General features: G+C 51.8%; 1 protein-coding gene across 1 annotated transcript in view; it reads right to left on the bottom strand.

Moving 5' to 3' along the window:
• Positions 1-2,515: 2,515 nt before the first annotated feature.
• DHODH (dihydroorotate dehydrogenase (quinone)) overlaps positions 2,516-26,107 on the bottom strand; it is a 183,178-nt gene continuing 159,586 nt past the window's right edge. Inside the window, exons 8-9 of the mRNA XM_068119071.2 lie at positions 9,741-9,900; positions 2,516-2,911 (exon numbers count right to left, since the gene is read on the bottom strand). Coding sequence (XP_067975172.2) covers positions 2,791-2,911; positions 9,741-9,900 — 281 coding nt within the window. The 3' untranslated portion in view covers positions 2,516-2,790. The remainder of the gene's footprint in view (positions 2,912-9,740; positions 9,901-26,107) is intronic.

The raw sequence follows: 26,107 nt of genomic DNA, 5'->3' as shown, positions 1-26,107 counted from the left end.
CAGAGAGTGGAGTCATCAGCAAAGAGATAGAGAGGATTTTCCAGAGAGTCGGAGAGATCATTGATAAAGACCAGAAAAAGCACAGGGCCCAGAACACTGCCTTGGGGAACTCCAGCCTGAACAGGAAGGGGAGATGAGAGAAACCCATTCAGGGCCACATGTTGACCGACCAGAGAGGAAGTCCGCCAGCCATGCATGGAGATTTCCATGGATACAATAGGAGGAGAGTTTGGTGAGCAGAGCGGGGTGCCAGACCGTATCGAAGGCACGTGATATGTCAAGGAAGACAGCTCTAACAGCTCTTTACGAGTACGACAATACTTTGAGGTTTTACATCGATCAATGAAGCGGTTAGAGATATATATTTTAAAAAAGATTTCCATTCATTTTAACATCGCCACCAAGCCATGTGACCTATAACGTAATATTCATGGAGCTCTTTGTTTGTCATAAATATGCGATCATGCCTGGAATGTTTCACCTCAATTTGTTCAGCTGTTTTGGAGAAAAAAGGCTTTTGTGTTAAAACAAATATGGCGGCCGAACCAGGTAACCAATGACGTCATTATTTTTTTCTCTCCACCAATTTATCCCTAGATGACGCTCAATAAATTTCATCTTGATCAGATGAAGTTTTGTACTTGGCGAATTATGACGTCATAATGGAGGCACCTATGACATCAGCACAAACATATGTTATTCCCCATGGAGAGTTCTTTACAATGAGCTATGTCTCAATATTTTCTATGCAGTGCTTTCGAAGATGTAGAGGTGCAATATTTTTCGGTTTTTTTTCAAGATGGCGCCTATACCACGTGACCCATGACGTCATCATTATCATTAAAAAAAATTATGCAGGATGAGGTGCACCTATGATGAAAATTTCCCGTCAATCGAACCAACAGTTGCAGAGAAAATCATACTTATTCTGTGCGGACAAACTGACGGACAGACAGACAAACAGACTCAAATGCAACACCGTCTCCTCTGGCGAAGGCAACGAAACATTGACCAATCACAAAAAGCAATGTGGGACAACTTTGAGAACGACACTGAACAAAAATCCCAACAACTTAACAATAACAACATCACAAACATTGACATCCGCATCAAACAGTTCAATATGATTTTCACAACCGCAGCTACCAAATACATTCCAAAGGGCAACATTCCTTACATTTCAAATCTGGCCTCCAAAGCTAGTCGCCGACTGGGCATCGTCCGTCGTGAGAAGTCCTTCCTTGGCACACCTGAGCTACTCACCACATACAAGGCTTTCATCCGCAGCTAAATGGAATACTGCTCTCCCCTCTGGGCCGGTGCTCCTGCCTCACAACTAGCTCGGCTTCACGCTGTTGAAACAAAAGCGTTCAGAATCATTGGAATCTCCTGTGATGACGCTAACTCCGGGGGCCTTTCACTCTCTCACCGCAGGCAGGTAGGTGGTCTTTCCGTCTTCTACCGACTCCTCTCCGGCCTTGCCCTCCCAGCTCTCTCTGGGCTCTGTCCCCCAAATATTCCTACAGGTCGCACAAGATCTGCCTGCAACCCTCTTATGGTGAAACTGCCAAAATAAAGACTCTCTGCTCACCTTCACTCCTTCATTCCTCTTTTCTCCTGCGTCTGGAACAAATCCCTCACTCTCTTCAATCCCACTCCTCCCTCCAGGTCTTTAAAACAGCTGTTGAACCCCAATATCTTATCTTCTCCCATCCAAAACCTGGATCTTTTCTACCCCCATTAAGCCACCCCAAATCCACCTCCTTCAAATTCCGTTTTCTTTCCTGAGAGTCCGATTCGTGCCCATCTTGTTTATCCCGTGTACCCCACCCCAGCCCTCTCCCTTCTACAGATGTCGTGGTATCCATGTTCTCTGCTGTTGTACTTCCCTCTCTCCTCCTTTTCTCTCCTACTCCTTTCATCACATGTTTTATGTGTTTTTCTGTTGATGTTTTTGTGTTTTAGGTGTTAGGTCTTACACGTGCCTAGACTTTGTATACAAAAAAAAGAAACTCTACTCATAGCAACATTAATGCCACCACAGCAAAATGTACAAAAGACTTTGGATGAATTTTTTTTTGTATAAAAATGCAAATAAATTGCAAAAAACTATTATCAGAACAACTTTACACACAACGGCACAACAAAGTATGTAAAGTGATTCATTGGCAAACCTGCAAAAATTTAAACATCCCAGAAGCAGAGAACTCAAAAGAACCTCACTGAGATTTAAAAACCATCCCCGGGAATACTACCACAGATGAACTACAACCGGAGGCAATCCGAGGTTCGGTGACGATCGTGAAAAGAGAACTTGGAACAAAACTCTGAAAAGGTTGAACGGCTCGGTCCGTGAACCGTGACCCCTTACCGAAGAGGAGGTGGATACTTTGGGTCCGGGGAGGACTCCGCTCCACCTACTGAATCCCACATTTTGTATTTTATTATAGATACTATATATGAAAACAATAATTTCATCATTCGTCCTGTGTTTCATTCATCACTATCCCTGCAGTTGAGGTATATTGGAAAATACATTAATTTTTATTGTCATACAATAATATCACAATGTAAACATTATACGCACCACAAGGATTCCGATTGGGCCTGCATGAGGTACAGTTGTACGTGTCGAAAAATGGCCGATTCCAAAATGCAGATGTACACAATACGTTCGTGAAAGACAACCAAGTGTGGATCAAGGGAAAATGGGAAGTGTGGAGGAAACTTCAACCCAAAGACTTCAAATGTAATGCTCAGGTAATCAAAAGGTATTTGTTTTTTGTGCGCTTAGATCGACAGCACATTATCGAGCTGGTTATTCCCACTTTTTTGGGCCGACTCCATAATATCCGCCGTTCTCCTATGATCAGCACCGACTGCTTCCGTGACAGACACGAAGCCATCTTGCCTGAGCAGGGTGAGGGAATGGGCGAGAGTAGGGAAGGCAAACGCAATGCGTTCATGAGGTGCATCACAAAGATTCCTGATACATGGGAGGTGAAAGGAGGAGAGGAAAAGTGATTTATGCGACGTTAAAATGGGAATACAATCTCAACTGATGAAGTAAAGCTTCCATTAATTATTAGAAGAAGAAACGAGAGAGACCGGAAGTGCTGGTGATAAACAGATTATTCCACAACGGACCAGCACGGACGGAACTCTTCGACGTTGAGCGATATGGTTCCGCTCACGTTATTACATTATTATACATAATTGTACAATGTTCGATTTAAATCCCTTCAGCTGTTCCTAAGTATCACATGTCTACCTGATATGGCCTCTGACCTTTGACGCCAAAATCTAATCGGTTCATCTCTGCATCATAATATCTACTTGTACCAGAAGAAGAAGAAGAAGAAGAAGAAGAACCACATTTCGAGGCTTTGGTGAAAATCCCATCACCGTTTCACAAGTTACCTGGGTAACAGAATTTTTACCTCATGGGACATCTGACCTTTTAACTCTTAAGCCCATAATCGAATCCGTTTATCCTCACATCATTATAAGTACTTGTACCAAGTTTGACTTGGTTCCCTTCAGCCGTTCTTAAGTTATCACAGGGAAACGAAAAACTATTATGAATGGACGGACGGACGGACAATCCTAAAATATAATGCCTCCTGCGACTTTAGCGGTGGAGGCAAAAAACAAGGGGGTGGGGGGGGGGGGGGGGATAATAGATTACAGCTTCAGGAAGACTGTTCCTGTTCAGTCTTTGGGATTCCTTGAGGTGGGAGAAGACGTGGGATGAATAAACGGAGATTGAGCATTAAGCTCAGAATTTGAGAGAACAAGGCAAAGGTTTGAAGTCAAATGGTTGGGCAGACAGGTAAGAGGGTAGGAGTAGGTGGAGCAAGACCAGAAAAGAGCTGGTCAAAATACTGCAAGGCCACCAACCTATCTGGGGCGAGCAAGAGGTAGACCCTGTGATTCGGCAGCCTGCCGCAAAATGCCAATGACAGGGAGGACCGAACATTGCACAATGCACATCCTCAAGGTGTGTAAGACAGGAAAAGGCAACACCAGTCCACAGGAGAAGCCATATTCTATGACACTTTGGATTAAAGCTTCATAAACTGTTATAAGATGAGGATGGCAGAGGAAGGACATGGCTCTGCAGAGAAGGCAAAGTATAGCAATCAATAAATATTACAGCTTTGGCAAAGGCAAAGTACAGCTTTGTTGGCCAACTCAGACGTATGATCTGTCCAAACCAAGTTATATCATAAGGCCAAAATCTCCTGAGATCCTACCTCTCCTAAATGCTGACCACACAAATCATTTAGAGGATTTACCAGCCATCCCTTGTGGAGAAAACAAAGTGAGAGTATGGGTCTTTCCTGTATCATAAAGGTATGCAGAGTGTAGAATGACGAGTTACTGACAGAGAGGTATGCTATGACTGTCTGCCTTGGAGAGGGATGAGGAACTATTCTGTATAGAGTTGAGTTGCCTGCAAAGTGACACAATACATCAATAATATTATTCATGTACACCAAGAATATTATTCATGTACACCAAGAATATTATTCATGTACACCAAGAATATTATTAATGTACACCAAGAATATTTATTCATATAAATCTAGAATATTTCTTGATGTACACCAATAATATTATTCATGTACACCAATAATATTATTCATGTACACCAAGAATATTTTTTCATGTAAATCGAGAATATTTATTGATGTACACCAATAATATTATTCATGTACACCAAGAATATTTATTCATGTAAATTGAGAATATTTTATTCATGTACACCAACAATATTTATCAAGTACACCAAGAATATTATTCATGCACACCAAGAATATTATTCATGTACACCAATAATATTATTCATGTACACCAATAATATTATTCATGTACACCAAGAATATTATTCATGTACACCAAGAATATTATTCATGTACACCAAGAATATTTATTCATGTACAACAATAATATTTATTGATGTACACCGATAATATTATTCATGTACACCAATAATATTATTCATGTACACCAATAATATTATTCATGTACATTGAACATTGTCACATGGGGTCATTGTCACATGAACATTGTCATGGGGACCGCAAGGCTAACCCCCGCTCTTGCAGGGAAAATGGCCTTAAAATGCCTGTTGTTGTTGTTGTTGTTGTTGTTGTTGTTTGTACACCAAGAATATTATTCATGTACACCAAGAATATTTTTTCATGTAAATCGAGAATATTTATTGATGTACACCAATAATATTATTCATGCACACCAAGAATATTTATCATGTACACCAAGAATATTATTCATGTACACCAATAATATTATTCATGTAAATCGAGAATATGTATTCATGTACACCAAGAATATGTAATCATGTACACCAAGAATATGTATTCATGTACACCAAGAATATGTATTCATGTACACCAAGAATATGTATTAATGTCAACCAATAATATTTATTCATGTAAATCGAGAATATTTATTCATGTACACCAATAATATTTATTCATGTACACCAATAATATTATTCATGTACACCAATAATATTATTCATGTACACCAATAATATTATTCATGTACACCAAGAATATCATTCATGTACACCAATAATATTATTCATGTGCACCAATAATATTATTCATGTGCACCAATAATATTATTCATGTGCACCAATAATATTATTCATGTGCACCAATATTATTATTCATGTAAATCTAGAATATGTATTCCTGTACACCAAGAATATTATTCATGTAAATCTAAAATATTTATTCATGTACACCAAGAATATTGTCGCGTTCCCGGGGTGAACACCCCTGGGGATGGATTAGCCGAAAGAGCTTAACACTCCGAGGCGTTCAGTCAATGATGGCAGACCTTCTTTATACACGCTGTGGAGAGCAGCGGGCGGTAGCGAAGTCTTAACTTCACGGACGCCACTGGACGTCCTCGAACCAGGATAATCAACTCAATCCCAACACGGAATTATAATGCAAAAATACCGGCTTTATTGAAAAGTTCATGCGTGCGAAAAACAGGCCTTAGCGCGCCATTCGTTCACTCGATCCACACTCGACCTCGCCGCCTGCTTCACACAGCACAGACGTCTCTCCGGTTCACTCGGCACGGCCCTCAGCCATCACGAAGCTACGGGACAAGCACACCAGAGTCCACGAGCCGCGACCGCCCCTCCACACGATCGTCGAAACCCCAAGCCAGGGATATAAAATGCCAACTCCAATGTCCCTGGCGCAAGAGGAGTAAATGTCCACGTCTGCTCACCACCAAAGCCAGGATCCAAGAGAGGTAATGAATCTGATTGTTCTTTTTCAATGTCCCTCACACAAGAGCCTGTAAACTGCGTCTGCTCGTAATGACTACCTATGCAAGAGGATTGTGGCTGCAACCATTCACCTTCAAGGTCACAGCTCAAGAGGATAAAATGTCGGGACTCAAGTCTTTTGTTCTCAAGGCTCTGACGTCATCCGACGACGTCTGTGCGTGCTCCTATCAGTGAGTCCCATCTCATCGCTCGACAATACCAGACCAATCACTGCTCTTCCGGGTGTGGCCTCACGGACCTGCCTTTGTGATATGGCGGCTGTGGTTTCATTGGCGGTGCTCAATGTCCTGTTTCCTGACTACTTTTATTTAGTGTTTATTTAGTGCAATGAAATACCTTTGTCCAGATAGGATTGTTAGATTAGCGTATGCCGTATGCCGTGTAGCCACCTTCTTGTACCTAAGTCAGGGCCGGATGCCCGGGTAAGCGTTATGCATCTCTTTGCGGGGGGTGGAGCTATGCTAATTAGTTAGGACATATGGATAAAATTCCCAGCATGTAAATTACCCTAGTGATTTTGTCCCTTCATTCTTATGAAGCACACTCGGCCAACCATGCGATCGGCACGTAATTGCAAATAACACAAGCCCCGACAATACCCAGACGCGATTACACCACCTAGCCGAATCATCTTGATGGGCGCCAAAAGTGGCCGTGAGGCTACGCCCTGAAGACCGATTGGTTAAAGAACGATGGGGTGAGCGGGTGGCGCTCAGTGATTGGAGCGAGTGTGACGTCAGAGAGAACGTTCGAGACCGAGGAGTAAAAAGGAAAAGTCCTGTCATTTTCTCTCTCTCTTGGTCCTGGCTTTGGTCGCAGGTGAACGCATTTGCATTCTCTCTCTTGTGCTGGGTTTCATCACGAGCAGTTGCATTCACTTTCTTTGTTCTGGGGCGTTCGTTGAAGCGGCCGCATATTTTCCCTCTCTTTGGTGCTGGCTTCGTGACGGCTGCGCTTTGTGCCGTGTGCGCCTGAGAGACACATTGGAGCTTTGGGAGCATGCGACGATTGGAGGAGGAGGGGGTTTGGCCGTCGCTCCGGCGGGTCGGTGGCTGCTCTGGATGCAACTGCACGCCATCTTGTGTGGTTCCCGAGCGGCGGTTCCAAGTCCGGTCAAGGACGCCAGCCCGAGTATCAGCCAACGCACCACACGACACATTTCCTTTTGCTTTCATCATCCCCTTGTGTTGTATACGAGTCTGTGGGAGGGTCCCCTCAATATAGGAATTAGATTTTACCTAATTTCTTTGTTATGCTGGCATTTATTTTCATGAAACCATTATTTGTTACATTTTCAATTTCTTATCTTGTATGTTTATTCGTTCGTGGGTTCGTGGAATACACCGCAGTCATGTCCGTCCGCACAGGTAAGGACCTCGCTACCCTCCACCACCCCCGCGCATGCACAAGGTACCGCCATAGTTGGGTATACTCCTCGGAGTTAAAGCTCGTTTGGTCATCTGTCGCCCTGAGGTCTTCACTACAGTGTAGACACGACAATATTATTCATGTACACCAAGAATATTAGTCCCAGAATGGTAGCCAGTGGCTTGCTGGCCTCGATAGGTTACATATGGGAGAGAACACAATGTAAAGTAACATGCTGCTTGCAGGCCTTCAGAAAACCCAAGAGGCACTCCGAGAGGGGACATACCGTGAGCTGACAATTTGGAAAACCAGGATGGAATGCCAGACAGAAGCAAAATAATGGCTGGGAGATGTCCAGTGAGATGTCCCAGACTTCTTGAAACTGAAAAAATCCATATATTTATTGACAAGGATGTAGTAACATGTCCAAGGTGGAATGACTTGGGTGGAAGCCAAACTGATGATCAGAGATCAGAGTGTTGAGAAGAAATTGGTTTTGAGGTCTGCTTTTTTTATTATTGAAGTTCACCCGAAACGAGACTGAAAGCCACTGATTTGTAAAGGGCTACAAAGAAAACGAAGAAGAGGAAAAACTGGCAAAATCTTCACCAAGCCCTGAAACAAGGAAACCTTTTCACAGGACCACTGTGCAGGAGGGGGTAACAAGGCCAGGTGGAAAAATAAATTTTCTTACTCCCATTGGATGTCTTTTGGGAGACACAATCTCCGTACTGGATTTAGCCGTTGGCTCCTGAAGGGAGCTCATCCACCCTTTGTCAGATGTTGTTTATGGTCCTGGCAGGTGTCACAGTCACCCTCCCTACTAACAAAGCTAGTGAGGGGTGTTGGTTTAGTCGCTAACAACCCGACCATGCAGCAGGTAGCACTGCGTTACATGTTGCCAGTGACAGTCCTAAAAGCCTTACCTGACATTAAGCTGCAATGCTGCAATGATAGATTGCACACCTTTGCTTATGATATAGAAAACACAGACTGGTTTAAATCAACATCACAAGTTGAAAGAGTCAGTATCATATAGTTGAGAGGGTCACCTTTAATATAATTTTCATGATTTGTCATTGGGACACCAATATTGGCCTACCTGTGGAGAAAGACCAAGAGGAGTTTGAGGAGCATATGAACCTGTAATTATTAAATCACTGAAACTGTCAGGTTCACAAGATCGGTGAGAGAGAGGAGGGGTGGTGGTGGGCAAAGGATGAGCACAGGAAGAGAGGGATTAGGGACCTTGGCCTTGTATACCAGCCTTTGTATGACCTGTGTCCATTGTGACTCCATGCTCCGAGTGAAGGAACAGGTGAGGTGCATGTTCCAGATACAGACTTGGCAAATTGCACCTGTCTCGTGTCTATGTGGATGGTGAGAGCCGTACGAGTTCCAATCTTAACGGGCCTGATGTTGAGCTCTGGTACATCGAAGGACAAAAACACACCTCGTGGACAACATGATACTTTTTTTTTTTTTTTGGAAATTCCAACTTCTTTCCTGGAAGTCCTTGCAGTGTTCATGTGTTTTATACCTCTCCCACCTCCCCCAAAGCCCTCCCCCTCCCACATTTCTCCCATTGTCCCTGCTCTCAAATGTTGTGTTTGTGTCCTTCCCCCTCTCTCCCCATCTTGTCTGCCGCTCCCCTTATTTTTTTGCGTTTTGTGTGTCGGTTTGACTTTTTGTGTGATTAATGTTAGCTCTTTCATGAGCCTCGATTTTGTATACAAAAAAAAAAATACAGGTAGGCTAAGTGTCCCGTATCGCACGAGGAAACAACACGACAAGCAGACAGCACAAATCAAACGGTGCTAGAATTGCTTAGCCAAGCAGGTGTCCTGTTCAAAAGAAAAAAAGTCCTTAGCCTAACAGGTGTCCTGGCATTAAAGGAAAAGTTGACCTGTTCAGTCAATGTTTTGGGAAGACTTGGCTCCGTTATTTAACAGGTTACGTCGATACATTTCTTCAATACACAATAATAACCGCTTTTAATTTCAATATGAACACCTTAAGTGATATCCACACTAACCTCAACAGGTCCTCAAGTTCATGCTTAATTTTGTTCAGAAGTGGTGGCCCATGGTACACCAACGCTGTGTACACCTGGACGAGAGATGCTCCAGCTTTTATCTTTTCCATCGCATCAGCTCCACTCGTGATGCCCCCGACACCAATAATAGGAACACATCCTAAAATGTAAAAATGCAGGAAACATGATAAAGGAGAATAGGATTAACCATCACATCATGATAACGGAGAATAGGATTAACCATCACATCATGATCACTGAGAATAGGATTAACCATCACATCATAATAACGGAGAATAGGATTAACCATCACATCATGATCACGGAGAATAGGATTAACCATCACATCATGATCACGGAGAATAGGATTAACCATCACATCATGATCACGGAGAATAGGATTAACCATCACATCATGATCACGGAGAATAGGATTAACCATCACATCATGGTAACGGAGAATAGGATTAACCATCACATCATGATCACGGAGAATAGGATTAACCATCACATCATGATCACGGAGAATAGGATTAACCATCATATTGTGGGAGCTGTGCTCGCACGATAAAGCCAGACAAAATGGACGACACAGGAACGAAGTTTCACCGAGCTATTTATTTAGCTCAAAACCAAAGAACTCAAAAGCACACTGAATCCGCCCCTCGAACGGGCGGCAATTTATATCGCAAACTCAACACACAAAAGCCACGCCTCTCAGGCGGGGCGTGGTATGCAAAATAGGTAAGTCACGCCTCTCGACGGGGTGTGGTATGCAAGGCAAGTGTTCGCCCGAGAAGGGCAAGTCTAGACACGCCTGGGCGAGTCCGGACACGTGACCGCTCGCCAGTTGCGTCATCGGCCGGTGCACGGTAATTGTGTCATGCTTCCGGTAACCGCTACATGCACCCCCCCAGAATTAACCTGCACCGGGAGAGTCAGTTTGAGGGGGGTCCTGATGACCCGGCCGAAACGACCCTTGGCGATTCGTGTGGGGGTGGTAGGCGGCGTGGCGGTGGATGTTCGGGCGGGGGGCTTGGTTGACGGGGGACGGCCCCGTCGTGGAGGAAGGGCCAACCGTGGAGGTTGGTCGAGGTCCAAATGAGCCGGCTTGAGGCGGTCCACGGAGATGCGGTCCGGCTTGCCGCCGATGTCGACGATGAATGACTTGTCGTCCCTCTGCAGGACCCGGAAAGGTCCATCGTACGGCGGCCGGAGCGGTCCCCGGTGTGCCGGATAAAAACGTACTCCGCAGTGCGAAGTGCTGGGGGGACATGGGGTTGGGGGCAGCCGTGGTGGGACGTGGGCACGGGGGCAAATCTCCTGGCGGCCTCCTGGAGGTCCGAGCGTTGGCGAGCCGCGGACCAGGGGCCGGTGGCCTCAGGGATGAATTCGCCCGGCACGTGCAGTGGCTGGCCGTAGACCAGCTTGGCGGTGGAAGCCTGGAGGTCCTCTTTAGGGGCCGTTCGGAGGCCCAATATGACCCACGGGAGCCTGTCGGCCCAACCGTGGTCCTGGAGGCTGGCGCTGAGAGCGGCCTTCATTGAGCGGTGGAACCGCTCGCACAAGCCGTTGGCTTGAGGGTGGTAGGCCGTGGTGCGGTGAAGCTTGACCCCCAAGGCCTGGGCGACCACGCCCCAAAGCTCGGAGTTGAATTGCCGGCCTCTGTCGGAGGAGATGTCCGAGGGCGCGCCGAAACAGGCAATGCAAGTGCCAATGAAGGCCTGCGCCACGTCGGCGGATGTTGTTGATGCCAGCGGGACGGCCTCCGTCCACATTGACGTGGTCGAGGCACCGCGCGGGCACGTCGGCGGATGTTGTTGATGCCAGCGGGACGGCCTCCGTCCACATTGACGTGGTCGAGGCACCGCGCGGGCACGTCGAATGGTGCCAACGGGGCCTGGGTGTGCCGGTGGACCTGCGTGCGCTGGCAGGTGACACAGGCATTGGCCCAGTCGCGGACGTCCTTACGGAGCCCGTGTCTGATGAACTTTGCTGCCACGAGCTTCTGTGATGCTTTCCGGCCCGGGTGGGACAGGCCGTGGTTGGGCGTCAAAAATGTGCCGCTGCCATCCGGTGGGCACGATGGGGCGAGGTTGGCCCAGGGACACGTCGCACAGGAGAACTGTGCCTGTGTCCTCGAAGGGACGTCGGCCAACCGCAGGCCTGTGTCCGCTGTCCGGAGGGCTTGCACCGCGGGGTCGGCGGTCTGGTCGGCCGCCATGCGGGTGAAGTCCACACCCAGGTGGACGGCGTTCGCGCCGGACCGGGAGAGGCAATCGGCCACAGCGTTGTCCTTGCCCGCGACGTGCAGGTTGTCCGTCATAAATTCGGACACGGCGGATGAGGTGGCGCTGCTGGCGGGCCGACCACGGCTCCGTAACCTTGGCCATGGCGAAGAGCAGGGGTTTGTGGTCCACAAACGCCGTGAACGGGCGGCCTTCCAAAAGATGGCGGAAATGGCGAACAGCCAGGTAAAGGCCGAGGAGCTCGCGGTCGAAAGCGCTATACTTGCGCTCGTTAGGGCGAAGCTGCCGGCTGAAGAAGGCCAGCGGTTGCCAAGCCCCGTTCACCTACTGTTCATGCACGGCGCCCACCGCATAGTAGGAAGCGTCCGTGGTGAGGGCGATGGGTGCGTCGAGTGCGCCAGCATGGTCGCGTTGGCGAGGGCCAGCTTAGCGCCCGTGAACGCCGCGTCTATCTCTGTGGTCCAGGCGACGTCGTGCTTGGCCGGCTTGCCCCGGAGGGCGTCGTACAGGGGGCGCATGAGTTGGGCGGCGCGAGGCACGAGCCGGTGGTAGAAATTTACCATCCCCAAAAATTCCTGTAGGGCCTTGATGGAGCGGGGGCGCGGGAAACTTATGACTGCCTCCACCTTGGTAGGCAGCGGGACGGCCCGCGCTTCGTGATGCGGTGCCCCAGGAAGTCGACGGCCGTTACGCCAAACTGGCATTTCGCCGGGTTGATGATGAGGCCGTGCTGGCCGAGGCACTCGAAAAGCGCGCGCAGGTGGACGAGGTGCTCCGCCCGGGAAGTGCTGGCGATGAGAATGTCATCCAGGTAGACGAACAGAAAGGTGAGATGGCGCAGCACACTGTCCATCAGCCGCTGGAAGGCCTGGGCCGTGTTCTTAAGGCCGAACGGCATTCGGAGGAACTCGAAGAGGCCAAAAGGTGTAATTACAGCCGTCTTCGGAACGTCGGCCGGCCAGACAGGTACTGGTGGTAGCCCCGAATAAGGTCGACCTTGGAGAAGATCACCCACCCCGCCAAACGGGCGGAAAAGTCCTGTATGTGTGGTATCGGGTACCGGTCGGGGGTGGTGGCGTCGTTGAGGCGGCGGTAATCGCCGCATGGTCGCCATCTGCCACCCGGTTTGGGCACGATGTGCAGGGGCGAGGCCCATGCGCTATTCGAGCATCGCACAATGCCCAATCGCCCCAGCGCGTCGAATTCCGCCTTCGCCACGGCGAGTTTGGCCGGGTCGAGGTGACGAGCCCTGGTGTAGACCGGTGGACCTGTGGTGGGGATGTGGTGTTCGACGCCGTGCTTGATGGCGACGGCCGAAAACATCGGCTGCGTGAGGGCGGGAAACTCGGCAAGTAGGCGGGTGAAATCGTCCACGGCCGGGAGCGCGCAGGCTAGCTTGGTCGGAGCGGAGCCGCTCAATGAGCAAGCGAGCGAGCTGAAGGTCTCCGCGTTGATGAGCCGACGCCGTTTGACGTCGACCAAAAGCCCATGCGTACAAAGAAAATCTGCACCCAGCAAGGCCATGGGCACGTTCGCTGTGATTAAGTCCCACCTGCAGCACCGGCCCCCGAAGCAGAATGCGGCGCTGCGCAAACCGTAGGTGGAGGAGCCGTTTGCGGCGACCAAGGCGGGGCCGCACAGCGCGGCCAGTTTGTCCTGCACTGAGGCGGGTATCACGCTCAGCTGCGCGCGGGTGTCACACAAAAAACGCCGCCCGGACTCTGTGTCCATAATAAACAGAAGGCTGCCTGAATGGCTGACGCTCATGGCAGGCAGCGAGCGCCGGCCTGGTCGTTTCCCGACCCGCCGAAAGTGCACGGTGGGCGGCACGTTCTGGCCTTCTGCCCGAACCTGGCGTGGTAATAGCACATGGTCCGCTCTGGTGGAGGCCCTGGCGGTCGCGTCGGGTTCGGTCGACGGGGCGTCGCGGCGGCCGTCAGTGGCACGGACTCGGCCGGTGGTGTCGCCGGTCGTGGCGCGGGCGTTGCCTCGGTCGGCCCAGGGTTCCAGGCGGCCGCTCCGACATGTCGCCTGGCCGAGAAAAATTTATCGGCCTCCTTGGCCAGGGCGCGAGGGTCCGTGATGGGCGAATTAGCCAAAGCTAACCGTACCTGCCCGGGTAGCTGCTGGAGGAACAGCTCGCGGAAGAGGAAGTCCGGGCTGTGGTCACCGAGAAGAGCAAGCATGTGGTCCATGCTTTCGGATGGACGGGCCTCGCCCAGCTCCGGGAGGTGTCGTAGTTGTCGTGCGCGTTCAGTCTCCGTGAGTCCAAACGCACCGAGGAGTAGGCCTTTGAGCGCGCCGTATTTGTCGGCGTTCGGCGGGTGCGGGAGGAAGCTCAGGACCCGGGCAGCGGAGGAGGCGGTGAGCACAGAGACCACATGGAGGTAGCGCGTCGTGTCCTCCGTAATTTTCCGCAGGGCGAAGAGAGAATCCGCTTGAGCAAACCAAACTGCCGCGTGCGACTCCCACAAGCCCGGGAGCTTCAAAGCTACAGCTGACTCCATCGCCGTGTTCTTAGAAAGGGGTCACCAATTGTGGGAGCTGTGCTTGCACGATAAAGCCAGACAAAATGGACGACACAGGAACGAAGTTTCACCGAGCTATTTAGTTAGCTCAAAACCAAAGAACTCAAAAGCACACTGAATCCGCCCCTCGAACGGGCGGCGATTTATATCGCAAACTCAACACACAAAAGCCACGCCTCTCAGGCGGGGCGTGGTATGCAAAATAGGTAGTGTCACGCCTCTCGACGGGGTGTGGTATGCAAGGCAAGTGTTCGCCCGAGAAGGGCAAGTCTGGACATCCCCGGGCGAGTCCGGACACGTGACCGCTCGCCGGTTGCGTCATCGGCTGGTGCACGGTAATTGTGTCATGCTTCCGGTAACCGCTACAACATCATGATAACGGAGAATAGGATTAACCATCACATCATGATCACGGAGAATAGGATTAACCATCACATCATGATAAAGGAGAATAGGATTAACCATCACATCATGATAGCGGAGAATAGGATTAACCATCATCATCATGATAAGCCTGGTGTTGGCTTAGCGGTTAGGGTGCCGGCTTGGGATCCCAGGATCGTGGGTTTGAATCCTGGTCAATTGCTAAATTAACACCAGGGGGGTTGACTCAGCCTGTCATCCTTCCGAGGTCGGCAAATTGAGTACCAGCTTGCTGGGATGAATGATCCCGGTGTGTACCCCGGTTTAGAATAGGTACACCGTATCCCTGCGCATCGTAAGAGGCGACTAAGGGTTGGCGCCAGGAAGGGCATCCGGCCATAAAAACATTGCCTCAAACAGGGAACCATGATTGTCATGGGGCCCGCAAGGCTAACCCCTGCTCTAGCGGGGAAAATGGCCTTAAAACGATCATTCATTCATTCATTCATCACATGATAATGGAGAATAGGATTAACCATCACATCATGATCACGGAGAATAGGATTAACCATCACATCATGATCAAGGAGAATAGGATTAACCATCACATCATGATCATGGAGAATAGGATTAACCATCACATCATGATAACGGAGAATAGGATTAACCATCACATCACGATCATGGAGAATAGGATTAACCATCACATCATGATCACGGAGAATAGGATTAACCATCACATCATGATCACGGAGAAGAGGATTAACCATCACATCACATGATCATGGAGAAGAGGATTAACCATCACATCACATGATCATGGAGAATAGGATTAACCATCACATCATGATCACGGAGAATAGGATTAACCATGACATCATGATCACGGAGAATAGGATTAACCATCACATCATGATAACGGAGAATAGGATTAATCATCACATCATGATAACGGAGAATAGGATTAACCATCACATCACATGATCATGGAGAATAGGATTAACCATCACATCATGATAACGGAGAATAGGATTAACCATCACATCACATGATCATGGAGAATAGGATTAACCATCACATCATGATCACGGAGAATAGGATTAACCATCACATCATGATCACGGAGAATAGGATTAACCATCACATCATGATCACAGAGAATAGGATTAACCATCACATCATGGTCACGGAGAATAGGATTAACCAGCACATCATGATCACGGAGAATAGGATTTTTACAGCAAGATGGCACTTTTACATCCAATCACATGTCCTTGATTACAGCAAGATGGCACTTTTACATCCCACCACCTGTCCTTGATTACAGCAAGATGGAACTTTTACATCCCATCACCTGTCCTTGATTACAGCAAGATGGCACTTTTACATCCAATCACATGTCCTTGCTTACAGCAAGATGGCACTTTTACATCCCACCACCTGTCCTTGGTCACAGCAAGATGGAACTTTTACATCCCACCACGTCCTTGATTACAGCAAGATGGCACTTTTACATCCCACCATCTGTCCTTGATTACAGCAAGATGGAACTTTTACATCCCACCACCTGTCCTTGATCACAGCAAGATGAAACTTTTACATCCCACCACGTCCTTGATTACAGCAAGATGGCACTTTTACATCCCACCATCTGTCCTTGATTACAGCAAGATGGAACTTTTACATCCCACCACCTGTCCTTGATTACAGCAAGATGGAACTTTTACATCCCACCACCTGTCCTTGATCACAGCAAGATGGAACTTTTACATCCCACCATCTGTCCTTGATTACAGCAAGGTGGCACTTTTACATCCCACCACCTGTCCTTGATTACAGCAAGATGGAACTTTTACATCCCACCACCTGTCCTTGATTACAGCAAGATGGCACTTTTACATCCCACCACATGTCCTTAATTACAGCAAGATGGAACATTTACATCCCACCACCTGTCCTTGATTACAGCAAGATGGCACTTTTACATCCCACCACATGTCCTTGATCACAGCAAGGTGGCACTTTTACATCCCACCACCTGTTCTTGATCACAGCAAGGTGGCACTTTTACATCCCACCATCTGTCCTTGGTCACAGCAAGATGGAACTTTTACATCCCACCACGTCCTTGATTACAGCAAGATGGCACTTTTACATCCCACCATCTGTTCTTGATTACAGCAAGATGGAACTTTTACATCCCACCACCTGTCCTTGATTACAGCAAGGTGGCACTTTTACATCCCACCACCTGTCCTTGATCACAGCAAGGTGGCACTTTTACATCCCACCACCTGTCCTTGATCACAGCAAGGTGGCACTTTTACATCCCACCACGTCCTTGATTACAGCAAGGTGGCACTTTTACATCCCACCACCTGTCCTTGATGACAGCAAGATGGCACTTTTACATCCCACCACCTGTCCTTGATTACAGCAAGATGGAACTTTTACATCCCACCACCTGTCCTTGCTTACCGTAAGGTGGCACTATTACATCTCACCACCTGTCCTTGATTACAGCAAGATGGAACTTTTACATCCCACCACCTGTCCTTGATTACAGCAAGGTGGCACTTTTACATCCCACCATCTGTCCTTGATTACAGCAAGATGGCACTTTTACATCCCACCACATGTCCTTGATTACAGCAAGGTGGCACTTTTACATCCCACCACATGTCCTTGATCACAGCAAGGTGGCACTTTTACATCCCACCACCTGTCCTTGATCACAGCAAGGTGGCACTTTTACATCCCACCATCTGTCCTTGGTCACAGCAAGATGGAACTTTTACATCCCACCACGTCCTTGATTACAGCAAGATGGCACTTTTACATCCCACCATCTGTCCTTGATTACAGCAAGATGGCACTTTTACATCCCACCACATGTCCTTGATTACAGCAAGGTGGCACTTTTACATCCCACCACATGTCCTTGATCACAGCAAGGTGGCACTTTTACATCCCACCACCTGTCCTTGATCACAGCAAGGTGGCACTTTTACATCCCACCATCTGTCCTTGGTCACAGCAAGATGGAACTTTTACATCCCACCACGTCCTTGATTACAGCAAGATGGCACTTTTACATCCCACCATCTGTCCTTGATTTCAGCAAGATGGAACTTTTACATCCCACCACATATCCTTGATTACAGCAAGGTGGCACTTTTACATCCCACCATCTGTCCTTGATTACAGCAAGATGGCACTTTTACATCCCACCACACGTCCTTGATTACAGCAAGATGGAACTTTTACATCCCACCACCTGTCCTTGATTACAGCAAGATGGAACTTTAACATCCCACCACATGTCCTTGATTACAGCAAGGTGGAACTTTTACATCCCACCACATATCCTTGATTACAGCAAGGTGGCACTTTTACATCCCACCACGTCCTTGATTACAGCAAGATGGAACTTTTACATCCCACCACCTGTCCTTGATTACAGCAAGATGGAACTTTTACATCCCACCACCTGTCCTTGATTACAGCAAGATGGAACTTTTACATCTCACCACCTGTCCTTGATTACAGCAAGATGGCACTTTTACATCCCACCACCTGTCCTTGATTACAGCAAGATGGAACTTTTACATCCCACCACCTGTCCTTGATTACAGCAAGATGGAACTTTTACATCCCACCACCTGTCCTTGATTACAGCAAGATGGAACATTTACATCCCACCACCTGTCCTTGATTACAGCAAGATGGAACATTTACATCCCACCACCTGTCCTTGATTACAGCAAGATGGAACTTTTACATCCCACCACCTGTCCTTGATTACAGCAAGATGGAACATTTACATCCCACCACCTGTCCTTGATTACAGCAAGATGGAACATTTACATCCCACCACCTGTCCTTGATTACAGCAAGATGGAACTTTTACATCCCACCACCTGTCCTTGCTTACCGTAGGTGGCACTTTTACATCCCACCACCTGTCCTTGCTTACCGTAGGTGGCACTTTTACATCCCACCACCTGTCCTTGATTACAGCAAGATGGAACTTTTACATCCCACCACCTGTCCTTGATCACAGCAAGATGGAACATTTACATCCCACCACATGTCCTTGATTACAGCAAGGTGGCACTTTTACATCCCACCACCTGTCCTTGATCACAGCAAGATGGAACTTTTACATCCCACCATCTGTCCTTGATTACAGCAAGATGGAACTTTTACATCCCACCACCTGTCCTTGATTACAGCAAGATGGAACTTTTACATCCCACCACCTGTCCTTGATTACAGCAAGATGGAACTTTTACATCCCACCACCTGTCCTTGATCACAGCAAGATGGAACATTTACATCCCACCACTTGTCCTTGATCACAGCAAGATGGAACTTTTACATCCCACCACCTGTCCTTGATTACAGCAAGATGGCACTTTTGCATCCCACCACCTGTCCTTGATTACAGCAAGATGGCACTTTTACATCCCACCACCTGTCCTTGATTACAGCAAGATGGAACTTTTACATCCCACCACCTGTCCTTGATCACAGCAAGATGGAACTTTTCCATCCCACCACCTGTCCTTGATTACAGCAAGATGGCACTTTTAGATCCCACCACCTGTCCTTGATTACAGCAAGATGGAACATTTACATCCCATCACATGTCCTTGATTACAGCAAGGTGGCACTTTTACATCCCACCACCTGTCCTTGATTACAGCAAGGTGGCACTTTTACATCCCACCACATGTCCTTGATTACAGCAAGGTGGCACTTTTACATCCCACCACATGTCCTTGATCAGAGCAAGGTGGCACTTTTACATCCCACCATCTGTCCTTGATTACAGCAAGATGGAACTTTTACATCCCACCACATGTCCTTGATTACAGCAAGGTGGCACTTTTACATCCCACCACCTGTCCTTGATTACAGCAAGGTGGCACTTTTACATCCCACCACATGTCCTTGATTACAGCAAGATGGCACTTTTACATCCCACCACATGTCCTTGATCACAGCAAGGTGGCACTTAAACATCCCACCACATGTCCTTGATCACAGCAAGGTGGCACTTAAACATCCCACTGTGGCGGACACAAAAGCCCACTGGCGTGGTGACATCATTCCGCGCACCAAGTGGGCAGTGGCCAGGCCCGAGGGGTAGGCGTGGCCTCATGATATACACCGGGCGCGCAGCCCGGAGCGCGCCAGTGTTACAGTGAGCTCCTGAAATAAAGACGCTTATAAGTTATAAGTTACCGATTGTCTGCTTCCTCCTTGCTCGCAAGCAGCGCGCATAACGCCGCGCTTTACTGGTGACCCCCTCGACGTTGGATCTGCCGGAGCGATCCTTCCACACGCGACGCCATTGCCATGGCCAACCTCATCAAACTTCCCGAATTTTGGGAGGCTCAAGCCAAAGTCTGGTTCGTCCAGGCCGAAGCCCAATTTCAGTTTCGGCGCCTCACCGGCGATGACACGCGCTATTGCCACGTCGTCGCCTCCCTCGGGCCCGGCACGGCCGCTCGAGTTGTGTCCGTCCTTCGCCACCCACCGGACGGCCACAAGTACGAGGCACTCAAGCGGCTACTCCTAGCCACGTTCGGCCTCACGGACGACGCACGGGCCGACCGCCTCCTGGATCTCCCCGAGCTCGGTGACACGCGCCCGTCGGTCCGAATGGACCATATGCTGTCACTGTTGGGCGACGAAGCCCCCGGTTCTCTATTCCGGGCGCTTTTCCGTCGCCAACTTCCAGCGCAGGTTCGCCTCGCGTTGGCCGGGACCGGGCTAACGGAACCCCGAGCATTGGCAGCCGAGGCGGACAGGTACTTCGCCGCTTCGGACACGCGGGCGAGAGTCGGCGTGGCCGTCACGGCCCTCGAGGCTGATGCTGCTGATGCTGCTGCTGTTCCACAGCATCAGCTTATACAGCATACGCAGCATGCTGATACGCACCTCGTGACAGCCGCCACGCCCCGCCCACCGCCGCGGCGAAAACCGCCACCGCGGGGAAACCCGCCAACTCCACCGGCCTGGCGGAGCCAGCCGCGCTCCTCCAGCTCCACCATCTGGTGCTGGTTCCACGCCAAGTTCGGCCACGAAGCTCGGCAGTGTCATCCGCCATGCTCCTTCAACAGGTCGGAAAACGCCCGGGCCGGCGCTCAATAGTGGCGATGAGCGCCGGCCGTTCGAGCAGCCTGCTGTTCATAACGGACACCTTCTCCGGGTGCCGTTACCTGTGCGACACGGGAGCGCAGGTGAGTGTCGTTCCCGCCGGCACGTCAGACAAGCACGCCGCGGGTGGGGGCCCCGCGCTGCTTGCCGCGAACGGGACGCCCATCCGTACGTACGGAAAACGCTGCCTCTCTCTGCGGTTCGGAGGGCAGGTTTTCCGATGGACGTTCGTCACCGCCGACGTGCCCATGGCACTGCTTGGCGCGGACTTCCTGTGCGATAATGGGCTCCTGGTCGACGTCAAGCACAGACGTCTTGTCCAGGCCGAGACGTTCAGCTCGCTCGCTTGTGCGTTGTCCAGCTCAACGAGCGGCTTGCCAAGCGGCTTGCCGAACGGTTCGGTTCCGGCCACGTTGGTCTGTACGCTTCCGGCAGCGGACGCATTCACCCGCCTCCTCGCCGGCTTCCCGGCCCTCACGCGGCCCACCTTCTCGGCGGGGGCCGTCAAGCACGGGGTGGCCCATCACATCCCCACCGTCGGGCCACCGGTCTATGCCCGGGCACACCGCCTCGAGCCGACGAAGCTGGCGGTGGCAAAAGCGGTGTTCGCTTCCCTGGAGCGACTCGGCATCGTTCGGCGCTCAGAGAGCGCTTGGGCGTCGCCGCTGCACATCGTGCCGAAGCCCGGCGGGGGATGGCGACCGTGCGGGGACTATCGCCGTCTCAATGACGCCACGACTCCCGACCGCTACCCCGTCCCCCACATTCAGGACTTTTCCGCCCGTTTGGCGGGCAGGTCCTTCTTCTCGAAGGTGGACCTCATACGCGGCTACCATCAGGTCCCCGTCAGGCCGGAGGACGTCCCAAAGACGGCGGTCATCACGCCATTCGGACTCTTCGAGTTCCTGCGCATGCCCTTCGGTCTGAAGAATGCGGCTCAGGCGTTCCAGCGACTGATGGACAGCGTCCTGCGCGACTTGGATTTTGTCTACGTCTACCTGGACGATATCCTCGTCGCCAGCACGTCCCGCGAAGAGCACCTACGCCCCCTCCGCACGCTCTTCGAACGCCTGGGCCAGCATGGCCTGATTGTGAACCCCGCAAAGTGCCGGTTCGGCACCGCCATAATCGATTTTCTGGGGCACCGTGTCACCAGGCACGGAGCCGTCCCCCTGCCGGCCAAGGTGGAGGCGGTGAAGGGGTTTCCGCACCCCCGCACGATCAGAGGGCTGCAGGAGTTCCTGGGCATGGTGAACTTTTACCATCGGTTCCTGCCCCGTATCGCCCAGCTCCTGCGCCCCCTGCACGAAGCTCTCCGAGGTAAGCCGGGCAAAGGCGACGTTACCTGGACCGAGCAGATGGACACGGCGTTCACGGGCGCGAAGCTCGCCTTGGCTAACGCCACCATGCTCGCGCACCCGGCGCCCGATGCACCGATCGCCCTCACCACCGATGCCTCGGACTACGCGGTGGGCGCAGTGCACGAGCAATGGGTGCGTGGAGCTTGGCAACCGCTGGCGTTCGTTAGCCGGCAGCTTCGCCCGCCCGAACGCCGTTACAGTACCTTCGACCGCGAGTTGCTCGGGCTTCACTTGGCGGTCAGGCACTTCCGCCATCTGCTCGAGGGCCGTGCGTTCACTGCCTTCGTCGACCACAAGCCGCTGATCTTCGCGATGGGCAAGGTCACCGAGCCGTGGTCGGCCCGGCAGCAGCGTCACCTCTCGGCCGTGTCCGAGTACACGACGGACATCCAGCACGTCGCGGGGAAGGACAACCCGGTGGCAGATTGCCTTTCCCGGGCCGTCGCCCACGCAGTCCACCTCGGCATCGACTATGCCCGGATGGCAGCGGACCAGGCCGCTGACCCCGACGTCCAGGCCTTGCAGACCGCCGTCACGGGCCTCCGCGTCACCGAGGTGCCGTTCGACGGCGCGGGCGCGGCCCTCTTGTGCGACGTCTCCCTCGGGCGTCCTCGCCCCATCGTGCCCGCGGGCTGGCAGCGCCAGGTGTTTGACGCCATCCACGGCCTGTCCCACCCGGGCGCGAGGGCCTCCCAAAGGCTGATCGCCGACAAGTTCGTCTGGCATGGCCTCCGGAAGGCCGTCCGCGGCTGGGCCAGGACGTGCCTTGCGTGCCAGCGCGCCAAGGTGCACCGGCACACCCAGGCCCCGTTGGCCCCGTTCACGGTGCCGGAACGCCGGTTTGACCACGTCCACGTGGACCTGGTGGGACCTCTGCCCCCCTCGCGGGGTTTCACCTACGTCCTCACCATGGTGGACCGCACCACCCGGTGGCCGGAGGCCGTGCCCTTGGCGTCGACAACGGCGGCCGATGTCGCGCAGGCTTTCATCGCCACCTGGGTCGCCCGGTTCGGCGCCCCCTCAGACATCTCGTCCGACCGCGGCCCCCAGTTCACCTCGGAGCTCTGGGGGGCGGTCGCGCAGGGGCTCGGGGTCCGGCTGCACCGAACCACGGCCTACCACCCCCAGGCTAACGGCCTGTGTGAGCGATTTCACCGCTCATTGAAGGCCGCGCTCCGGGCCACCCTCCGCGACGGCGGCTGGGTCGACAGGCTCCCCTGGGTCCTGCTGGGCCTCCGGACGGCGCCCAAGGAGGACCTGCGCGCATCCGCGGCGGAGTTGGTCTTCGGGCAACCGCTGCGGGTGCCGGGCGAGTTCCTCCCCGACTCCACGGCACCATGGTCCGCGGCACAGCAGCGCTCCGCTCTGCAAGAGACCGCCCAGAGGTTCGCCCCGGTGCCAACGGCATGCCACGGGCACCCACCGACGCACGTCGCCCCGGAGCTTCGCACGGCGGAGTACGTCTTCGTCCGCCACGATGCCCACCGGACACCACTGCGGCCCCCGTACGACGGGCCTTTCCGCGTGCTGGAGACCGGGGCGAAGCACTTCACCCTGGACATCGGCGGTACTCCTGACCGCGTTTCGGTAGACCGCCTCAAGCCGGCCCACCTCGACGTGGACCATCCACCGCCAGTGGCCCGACCCCCACATCGGGGCCGCCCCCCTGCGGGCGGACCCCCGGCACCGCCCAGCCCCGCCGCCACGCCGCCCCCCGGTCCTGCACCCATCCCAGGGGCAGCCAGGGGCATCCCACCTGGCATCCCTGCACCCCGGACGCCACCGATCGCCAGGGGGCGCTTTGGCTGGGTCATTCGTCTGCCCCGCAAACTGGCCCTCCAGGTGCGCGGGAATTCTGGGGGGGCGCGTGTGGCGGACACAAAAGCCCACTGGCGTGGTGACATCATTCCGCGCACCAAGTGGGCGGTGGCCAGGCCCGAGGGGTAGGCGTGGCCTCATGATATACACCGGGCGCGCAGCCCGGAGCGCGCCAGTGTTACAGTGAGCTCCTGAAATAAAGACGCTTATAAGTTATAAGTTACCGCTTATCCGCTTCCTCCTTGCTTGCAAGCAGCGCGCGTAACGCCGCGCTTTCCTTGGTTACAGCAAGATGGAACTTTTACATCCCACCACATGTCCTTGATTACAGCAAGGTGGCACTTTTACATCCCACCACCTGTCCTTGATTACAGCAAGGTGGCACTTTTACATCCCACCACATGTCCTTGATTACAGCAAGATGGCACTTTTACATCCCACCACATGTCCTTGATCACAGCAAGGTGGCACTTAAACATCCCACCATATATAATAATAACCACCTTTAGAGGCCATTTTTCCCCACAAAGCAGGGGTTGGCCTTTTTCGGGAACCGTGGTTGCTGTTGTTTTTTGGTCCCCTTTTTGAAGCAATGTTTTACGGCCGGATGCCCTTCCTGATGCCAACCCTTTTTGCCGCCTTTAACGACAAACAGGGAATTACCAGTAAAGTGGTACTCAATTAGCCGACCTCGGAAGGATGACAGGCTGAGTCAACCCCCCTGGCGTTAATTCAGCGATCGACCGGGATTCGAACCCAGGATCCTAGGATCCTAAGCTGGCACCCTAGCCGCTACCCCAACACCAGGCACCCTAGCCCAACACCAACAAACGGCCTGCCGGGGCCGCCCAAAAGTCGGGCGTGAAGGGCGCGTCCACTAATGGAACGCCTCTCGCTTCCCAGATCGAGGGCCACGTGGTCAGGAGAACCTCGTCCCTTCTGGTTGCCTTGCCGTCCCACCGTGAGCGCTGGTCAGGGTGCACTTCAAACTAAGCTTAAGTGTTAAGCGTTAAGTTCCTCCTTGCCCTCGCAAGGGAAAGGCTAGGGTCAAGCTCTTCCAAATTTCCAAACACTAGAAATCGGACGTCTCAAATTAATTAATTAATTAATTTGTTAATACATCTCAGTCGCCCGCGACCTCTCCAGCGCGGGCGTCGAACCAGTCCATTTCCGGTGCGACCGGGCCGAGTATCGGCCCGGCCGTGGTCGAAGCCATTGATTCCGCCGTAGCACGCTAACGCGTAGGCTCGTGCATCCCTGGTCCGCCGGGGCTCCGCGGGTGTCCTACCGTGCCCGGCGCCGCTATTCTCTCAAACTTCCGGGAGTAGGTGCCGGTGCCCGGGGACGGAGTTCGCTGTCTAAACATGGTAGCGCTAGGCCAGTGGGACCGCCGGGACCCACGTGCACTCACACGTTGTTCTGCGCGTGGGCGGCAGTATCAGACCGGGGCGCCCAAACGCTCCCCGGCTAAAGTTCATCCTGGAAGCGCCCACATTGTGCGGACAAACCCCACCAAGTCGAGGGCCACGTGGTCAGGAGAACCTCGTCCCTTCTGGTCACACTGTGCCTATCGGCCGGCCTCGAAGACCGAAATTGTGACTATGTCACCCTAAAAATCTGTCCTTGATTACAGCAAGATGGAACTTTTACATCCCACCACATGTCCTTGATTACAGCAAGGTGGCACTTTTACATCCCACCACCTGTCCTTGATTACAGCAAGATGGAACTTTTACATCCCACCACATGTCCTTGATTTCAGCAAGGTGGCACTTTTACCTCCCACCACATGTCCTTGATTACAGCAAGGTCGCACTTTTACATCCCACCACCTGTCCTTGCGGCCCTCCTGTCTGTTCAAGTCCGACAATCCTTCACCT

Source organism: Myxine glutinosa, chromosome 6 (assembly GCF_964187855.1).
Source record: "Myxine glutinosa chromosome 6, kmMyxGlut1.1, whole genome shotgun sequence".
In the NCBI taxonomy this organism is placed as follows: domain Eukaryota; kingdom Metazoa; phylum Chordata; class Myxini; order Myxiniformes; family Myxinidae; genus Myxine; species Myxine glutinosa.
The sequence above is the reverse complement of the archived record's forward strand: the minus strand, read 5'-3'. Positions and strand labels throughout refer to the sequence as shown.